Source organism: Zea mays, chromosome 8 (genome assembly GCF_902167145.1).
Source record: "Zea mays cultivar B73 chromosome 8, Zm-B73-REFERENCE-NAM-5.0, whole genome shotgun sequence".
Lineage (NCBI taxonomy): Eukaryota > Viridiplantae > Streptophyta > Magnoliopsida > Poales > Poaceae > Zea > Zea mays.
In genome coordinates, this window is record NC_050103.1 from 156,759,342 (window position 1) to 156,768,118 (window position 8,777).

The 8,777-nt window shown below is 51.3% G+C and overlaps 1 protein-coding gene across 1 annotated transcript; it reads right to left on the reverse strand.

Annotated features, from left to right (window-relative positions):
* Positions 1–838: 838 nt before the first annotated feature.
* On the reverse strand, positions 839–2,012 carry LOC100282630 (VIP1 protein). Its single transcript, NM_001155538.1, has one exon. The coding sequence runs from the start codon at positions 1,831–1,833 to the stop codon at positions 1,111–1,113; it is 723 nt and encodes a 240-aa protein (NP_001149010.1). The 5' UTR covers positions 1,834–2,012; the 3' UTR covers positions 839–1,110.
* Between the last annotated feature and the right edge of the window lie 6,765 nt (positions 2,013–8,777).

The window sequence follows — 8,777 nt, forward strand, 5'->3', positions numbered from 1 at the left end:
CATACAACTCTAAATTTCTACCCTAAAAGGAATATTCTGTCCTTGTCAGCAAAATTCTTTACTCTATAACATAATACTCCGCAGTCATATTTACTCCATATATTAACCCTATACACACGAGCAGCCACTTCATTGAGTTCATCCGCTCACTCGGCTGCACGTGTCCCACGGGTACTGTAGCATGCGCAGACACAGCGCATAGCGCAGACACCGGCCGGGCGTTTGATTTACAGTTCCATGCGTTAAAATAGAGTAGCGTTAAAATAGAGTAGCGTTTACAGTTCTCCACTGCAGCAACTTTTCTTACGCTATCTGGATAGAGTTCTACGTGCAGCGCGCGACTGCGGGCAGCCTCATCGTTGCTGCTATGTGCCCCCACCCTTTCCCAGCCCATCAGACAATCTCCCTGCTGCCCATGGCTGCCAACATTCCTGTCTCCCCACCACCATGCCTCCCCGCCCCTGCACCAGGCGCCTCTGCTGGTCGGTCTGACAGTATCTCACCAGGAAAAATGCCACCATCCCTAACTGCAGTTGCCTAAATTGATGTCCAGACGACAAATCTAGGAGGCGTGTAATAGAATTCGATATACTGCTAATGCACAAACAGAAGCATGGAGCACAGCAGTTCCTCTAATCGACCAAACCGTGCCTAAGCAGCGCAATACAAATGATGAAAGCGTCAAGAAGCATAATTCGTTAACAAAGTTAATTGCAATCAGATGCAATACATATCAACTGTTGAGATAATTATATGATTTCACTCACCAATCGCACAAAATAGACAGCATCACCAAGTAATTAAGTAATTTCAAGTAAGCAAAGTAGCACACTCATCAGCAGAACACGGACCATTATTAGATCAAAAAAGGGTCATGAGGCCATGCCGTAGCAGTAACGTAAACAAGAAGATAATCAGTCATACAACGTTCGTCATAAAATGGTACCGGTGAAAGAAGAACAGCCATGAAACATAACCAGTCTCCAGATCCCTATATTTTCTGTAGGCTAATAAGCAACTACTCATAGAAGTCGCATACCTCCCAGTTCAGTAATAGCAGCATCACGACGAAAACTCCCTTTACTGCTACGCAACCGAGCACCAGAACACCTACCTCTTAAGGCGGAGATAAACTAGCATGATGGCAGCCGTGCCGGCGGCGCCGGCAGCCGCAGCCACCGCCATCCCCAGCCACGCGACTTCCCCTTCCTTCGGGGCCTCAGAAGCCGGCGCAGCTTCCCTCTCCTTGGTGGTGGCGGCGGCGGTGGCGGAAGCCTTCAGGGCTCTGATCTCCTCCTCTAGCTTGAGCTTCTCCTGGCGCACGGCATCCACCTCCTTGGCGACCTTCTCGTGTCTCTGCTTGTCCAGCTCGTGCTCGCCCTTCTCGATCCTGAGAACAGCATCGAGGCGTTCGACCTCCGCGCGGAGCGAGGCGACCTCCTTCTCGGCAGAGGTGGCGGCGAACTCGGCGATGGTGACCTCCTCCCGGGCCTGCGTGAAGATCCCCTCGCTGCGGTGCGTCTCCTCGGCGAGGGACTTGTTCTCACGGCGGGCCTCAGCGAGCTTCTCCTCCAGGTCGAGCTTGGCGGCGCGGAGGTCCTCGATCTCGGCTTGGGCGGCGACAGCTGCGTAGGACTTCGCGGTGGTGTGGGCACCGCCCTCCTCCTCTTTCACGACGCCGCCGTTAGGAGCGGGGTTGTCGTCGGCGAGCGTGACGTAGGACTTTGCGGGGTGGGTGATGGGGACCTGCTCCTCCTCCGCGACGCCGCCGTTGAGCGCGTCCGTCTCGGCGGCGGCCGTGGGGGAGGCGAGGGTTTCGTCGCCGTTCTCCATTGGGAGGTGGTGAGTTTGGGCCTTTGGGGCTTTGGTGTTTCTGTGCGTGAGATTTGCTGGGGCGGCGCGGCCTGCGGGTGGGAGTGGGACTGGGGAGTAGTAATGGGGAAAGGCAGGAGAGGAGAGAAAGGGAGGATTATTTCTCCTTTCTGAGGGGGTTGGGAAATATCTAGAAAGGTCCCGCTTCGCGTCAATGACGGGTGGGCTATATGCCCGGGCCGCGGCCCTACTCCAACTGCAAACGTGTCAATGAGGAGCGCCGAGCGCGTGCACGGCGGCGATGGGGGTGTTGGCTTTGGTGTGTCTCGGTGTCACTATCACTCTGTCAGCGATGTGGTGACTCTTTCGTGGTGAGGAAGGGCCCAACTGCCCAAGGGAACACGAATTCGGTAGTGCGCTGCATTATGGGCGCGTGATTCGCGCCCCGCGGGCCCGAAATGCAAGTGGATGGCTAGTTTTTATTTCAGATTCTAATTTCTAAAGGCATGGAAATGCATGATTGATGGAACGGTTTTGGCCTTTCGATTTTTAAAAATCGGATAAAAAACTATGTCTCTAAGGCCATGTTCGGTTAATAGGGGTTAAACCCATGTACCGTATCTTGAATGGATCTCTCACATATCAATCATCCCTTTGTAGTTCCAATTCCTGACTCTAAAAATTGTTCGAACTTGTACGTACAACCTAGATTTTTTTGTTCACAACAGGGGCACAAGTAGGGACCAAAACAAAATAGAAAAATCTTGTAACGATCGACATGGTGTACCATAATATCCGAGCGTATAATGTATCAAAAAACAGCAACAAGAGAATTCCCGAGAAAAAGTGGCGGGGACGGAAACGAAAACAGTTGAGGTATTTTTACGACCTTATTTACGGATCTTGTGTTTATACCAAAAATCATGTCATTATTTGTTGTTTTATTTGTATAAGAAATTAAGCCCACCCAAGCATCTAAGACTACCATCCACACTTCCCGAGGCCTCAATGCAATGATCTTGCACATGATCTAGACTTTTGTGAACTCGTAGTTGAAGAAACTTATTTATTTCTTATATCATATTTGAGTGTTTGTGACTGGATTCAAGATATATTTATGGTTATAATGTTTCAACTTATGAATTCTTTTTGTTGGATTGTGCTAGTGTTGTTGGTTTGGATGTTTGGTTGCAGCCACAAGTGATGTACTCATGCTACTACGGGCACATACGAGTCCTAGGCCACCTGGTCTATGACCCGGGGCATGATCTATATATCAGTTATATTTATTCTTTATATTATACAATATTGTATCTAATAGACCAGCCCGGGGATCAAATCCTGGATCCACCCCTGTGTGCTGCTGTCGTGTAGTTGTGACGTCACGAAATGGTATCGTCATGCATATTGAAACTTTAAAGGCTTATATATAACATACCACTAGTACAATGCTCGTATAATGCGACGAGACATAATTATATTTGATGATATTGATTGGGTCGGTTAAGACCTACCAATAGTGCAACCACCGAGGATACGCGAGGGGCCATTATACCAGTGTGGTGGACCTTACCCATAAAAATACCTATAAAATTTTAATATCAAAGTGAAGATATGGTCCACATACCAGATATTAAACTGATAATAACAAATATTATCCCTTTATCATAGAGATAAAAGGCCGAGAAATATATGAGTTGAAAAGAAGTCCGGCCCTTTTTATAGCTCGGTCGTACTCCTTCAGCAGCGGGGTGGTACTATATGGGAGCGTTGTGATCCGTACGACTTTTTTGTAGTGTTGGACTTGAGTGGTTTCTCACAGCCCGTCAGTGGGGTAGCGTCCCCTGATATGTGATAAGTGGGGGAGAGGAACATACTTACGCGAGTGATGCATGACACGACCCACAAAATGGGTGCTTTATACGAGTAGAGATATTATTATTGGATTAATGTGGGCCTGACTCAAATTAATATTCAATAATAGTCTATGCTAATGACCCACTTTAATGCTATGGTATACTAATAATTTAGTATCATATTGGAAGTTCAAGTGACAAATCAATCAACTTAAATAGGTGAATCATTGGTGCATCTATTGATAAGTTGAGAAACAAGATAAAGAACTGCCACACGCGCGCGTCGTCGCCGCGCGACCGTGGCTTGTGGTAGATTGGACCTTGGTCCGAATATTTCTTCCAAAGGTTGCACATTTTGCCTGGATTGGTGACCATTTGTTTCATGTCTTATGGCTAGTAACGAACGTCAGTTTCTAGGTCTAATGGTGCGACTGTTACTGTCCATTACGCTTTCTCCCCTCCCTTTGTATATGTATAAGTATGGAGGAAGAGGACGCTCTTCCGGTTAGACACACAATCTATCAGACGAGTTGCACTAAGCTCATTCACGTCCCACCTTCTGCGAGTACAAAGAGAGTGGTATGAAAGGGAAATGTGCCTTTGGGCCATTTGTAAGTATTTTGGTGATTAAGTGCCAACACAAATGGTCTAAGTGTTAAACTGTGCCAAATGATGAATGAAGTGCAAATCAACACAAAGGTATGATTCTAGACTTAGTACATTGTTTTTGTGTACTAACATATTTGTCTTAAGTGCTAGAATCAGAGAGAAGACAAAAGGAAATAGTCTTGGCTGTGCAGTCAAGACTCTGCTCAGTCTGGGTGCACCGGACTGTCCGGTGGTGCACCGGACTGTCCGGTGGTGCATCGGACAGTGTCCGGTGCGCCAAGCTGGCTCTGGTGAAAAGGCTGCTCTCGGGAATTCGTCGGCGGCATACAACTAAAAATCACCGGACTGTCCGGTGAGCCAACGGTCGGCCGAGCCAACGGTCGGCCGCGCAATCCGCGCGTGACGCGTGGCCGAGCCAACGGTCTGATGGGGGCACCGGACTGTCCGGTGTGCACCAGACAGTGTCCGGTGCGCCAACGGCTCCAAATCTTCAACGGTCGGCTGCGCCAGAATAGGAAAGAAATCAGCACCAGACAGTGTCCGGTGGTGCACCGGACTGTCCGGTGCACCACCCGACAGAAGGCAAGGATAACCTTCCTGGATTGCTCTCAACGGCTCCTAGTTGCCTTGGGACTATAAAGGGACCCCTAGGCGCATGGAGGAGAACACCAAGCATACTCTAAGCATTCTTGATCATTCACACTCCGTCTTTGCGCACTCGATTGACATTCTTAGTGATTTGAGCTCTGTTCTAGTGGTGAACCTTGTGTTATTCATTTGAGCTCAAGTCTTGGCTGTGTGTGTGCGTATTGCTGTGGATTTGTGTGTGTTTCTTCCCTCCCTTACTCTAGTGCTTTCACTTTGATCCTTATTGTAAGGGCGAGAGACTCCAAGTTGTGGAGATTCCTCGCAAACGGGAAAGAGTAAAGAAAGAAGAACACCGTGGTATTCAAGTTGATCATTGGATCACTTGAGAGGAGTTGAGTGCAACTCTCGTGTAACGCCCTGAATTTGGGGGTAGAATTTTTTTCTTTTCTCTCACCAAATTCGGGCGTTACTCTTTCCTTTTTCCCTTTTCTTCTCGCTAAGCCTTGATCTTTTCTAAAAGTTATAGCGAGAATTAGCTCGACATCTTGTGTAAGCAAAACCTAGAACTATTTTGGGTTGTTGCATCATGCCGAATTATGCACTCTTGTGTTTGTGGTTGAGTGAATTGGAGAAATAGGCATATAGAAACTATGAAAATTAGAAAAAGAAAAGCCTTTTCTTTTTCTCTCTCCCCCCTTCTCCCCTTTTGGCCCAGCCGCCCCTTCCCCTTGGCCCAAGCGGCCCAGCCGCCCCCCTCCCCTTCCCGCGTGGGCCCCGCGGCGGCCCAGCCGCCCCTCCCCCGTCGTGGGCCGTCCTGGCGGCCCAAGCCGCGCCCCCTCCCCCCTTTGGGCCCAGCCGGCCCAACCGCCCCCTTCCCTTTTTTCGTTTTTCCAAAAATCCCCTCCCCGCGGGCCCCGCCCGTCATCCCCTCTCTCTCTCCCTCTCCCTAACCCTAACCGTCGTCGCCCTCTCCCTGCCCTAGCACCGCCGCCGCCCCTCCCCGGCGCCGCCGCCGCGCCGTCCTCCCCCTCCGGTGAGGCTTCTCCCCCCTCCTCCCTCCTCTTCTCCCCCTCCCTCCTCCTTCCCTCCCGTCGGCGCCCTCCCCCGCGCCATGGGCGCGCTCGCCCGGCCCCGGCGAGCTCGGCCGCCCCGCCCCGCCCTCGCCTCGGCCGCTCCGGCGAGCCCCCGACCCTGGCCGCGCCGTCCCCGGCCCCGGCTCGCTAGCACCGGCCGCGCCGCCCCTGGCCGTGCCGCCTCCATGCCCGGCCCGCCCGCCTCCCGGCGAGCTCGGCCGCCCGCCCTCGCGCCCGGCCGTGTCCTCGCCCGACCGCGTCCTCGCTCGCCCGTGCTCGCTTGCCCCGGCGTGCCTTGCTCGCGTCGTGACGGCCCCGGTGTGGCCTCGAGCTCGGCCCAGCGTGCCTATGGCGCGCGGCCTTGAGCTCGGCTAGCGCACGGCCCCGACGTGCGCACGGTTAGTTCGCGGCGTGTGCGTGCGGCCTCGCGCGCGTGCCCGCGTAGTGCACGTGCCTTGGCACGACCCGTCGTGCCCCCGTCTACCCCCCAGACGCCCCGTCTACCCCCCATGTCCTATGTGCGCTAATCACGTGTTTATATTAATAAGATAGGAGTCTCAATTTGGAAATTGGTTACGTTAGTTAATTTGTATAACTAATCGTCCATCTCATTCAGTGTTAATCTACTAAAAGTGGTCACGTTTACATTAGTGCATGTAGCTAATTCTTTTGTTAGAACCAATTGGAACTAGAGCACGTAGCGTTTAGTCATTTGTTTACCCGTAGTGCGTCTCGGGCATAAGCTTTAACTCTCGCGAGACCTTTTCCCATTTCTTTCTAACCATGGTGAGTTCATTATCGTATGTGATATTCTATGCATATATACTTTATTTGTTCTCCTGTATGGTGTACTGTTTGTTTCCTAATTTGAATGGATGGATGTGCGTATGCTTGCAATCGCATAGAGAACGATCCGGTTGAAGAGCCCGAGGAACTCGCAGGAGAAGCCCCTGAGCAGCAGTCGGTTGGTGGAGGCAAGTGTCCCTTGACCTATCTCTATCCTATTCATTCTTTAATTCACCTCCCGCTTTACACATTTATGCCTAAGGATTGACTAGCTTTGTTATCCATGTCCTTGTTTACCTATTTGGGTTGGATTATTATTGTTTAGCTTTATGCTATTGCTCAAACTCTAATCAATGAACATGATGAGATTATCTATGATACGCTGTTTTCCCCTCTCTTATTATGATGTTATACTTGTGGTCTTTAAGGGGGCTCGAGCGGTTTCTCGAGTGCCTCTCCGTAAGGACCTGTTCTATGGATGACCGCCCGGGAAAACAGTGCAACCATGAGGGTGGAATGGGGTGCCCTTAGCTGAATAATTAGAGGATCCGGGGTGTAGTTCGCTTAGCCGTCGTGCCGTCAATGAGGCTCGGTGTATGCGGCTCGCTCTGCCAAGTTTGGGTTCCCCCTTGGGGAGGAGTGCGGTGCATTTAGGAAACCTAACGGGTGGCTACAGCCCCGGGGAATCTTTGTAAAGGCTACGTAGTGATGCCCTGCTGGGTCACCTTGGTAGTGATCAATGGAGAGTCATGATCTCCGGGCAGAAAGAGAATCACAGCTTGTGGGTAAAGTGCACAACCTCTGCAGAGTGTTTGAAAACTGATATATCAGCCGTGCTCGCGGTTATGAGCGGCCAAGGGAGCTCCAGTGATTAGTGGTACTTGATCAGAGACATTATGGTTTCCAGGTGGCTATGAGATCGATGGTTTTGGTTATGGCTATGGTGCTGGTAAGTGGTATTCTTTCCGTTTGGAAATGGTACATCGGGCTAATAACTTGGGTTAATGCTAAAACTTGGCTTTCTATTAGTAAACAATAATCTGACCAACTAAAAGCAACTGCTTGACTTATCCCCACATAAAGCTAGTCCACTACAACCAAACAGGATACTTGCTGAGTATGTTGATGTGTACTCACCCTTTCTCTACACACCAAACCCCCCATCCCCAGGTTGTCAGCATTGCAACCACTGCTCAGGAGAAGATGAAGATGTGGAAGGAGACTTCCAGGAGTTCCAAGACTACGACGAGTTCTAGGCGTGGGTTAGCGGCAACCCCCAGTCGGCTGCCTGTGAAGGCCGCGTTTATCTACGTTTCTTTTCCACACTTTGATTTATTGTAAGGACTATATGGACGTCTCAGACGTATGATGTAATCGGCTATTATTTCCCTTTTAATACTATTTTGAGCACTATGTGATGATGTCCATGTTATGTAACTGCTGTGTACGTGAATAACTGATCCTGGCACGTACATGGTTCGCATTCGGTTTGCCTTCTAAAACCGGGTGTGACATAAGTGGTATCAAAGTCGTGCTGACTGTAGGACCGCTAACCTAGAATAGAATGGTCGTTCTAAGGACTATAGACCTCTGTCCCGGCGAGCTCGGCCGCCCCGTGCCCCGGCTCGGCCGCCCGCCCCCGCGCCCGGCCGTGTCCTCGCCCGGCCGCGTCCTCGCTCGCCCGTGCTCGCTTGCCCCGGCGTGCTTGCCCGCTCGCCCCGCCGTGCCTTGCTCGCGTCGTGACGGCCCCGGCGTGGCCTCGAGCTCGGCCCAGTGTGCCTATGGCGCGCGGCCTTGAGCTCGGCTAGCGTACGGCCCCGACGTGCGCACGGTTAGTTCGCGGCGTGTGCGTGCGGCCTCGCGCGCGTGGCCGCGTAGTGCACGTGCCTTGGCACGACCCGTCGTGCCCCCGTCTACCCCCCCCCCAGACGCCCCGTCTACCCCCCGTGTCCTATGTGCGCTAATCACGTGTTTATATTAATAAGATAGGAGTCTCAATTTTGAAATTGGTTACGTTAGTTAATTTGTATAACTAATCGTCCATCTCATTCAG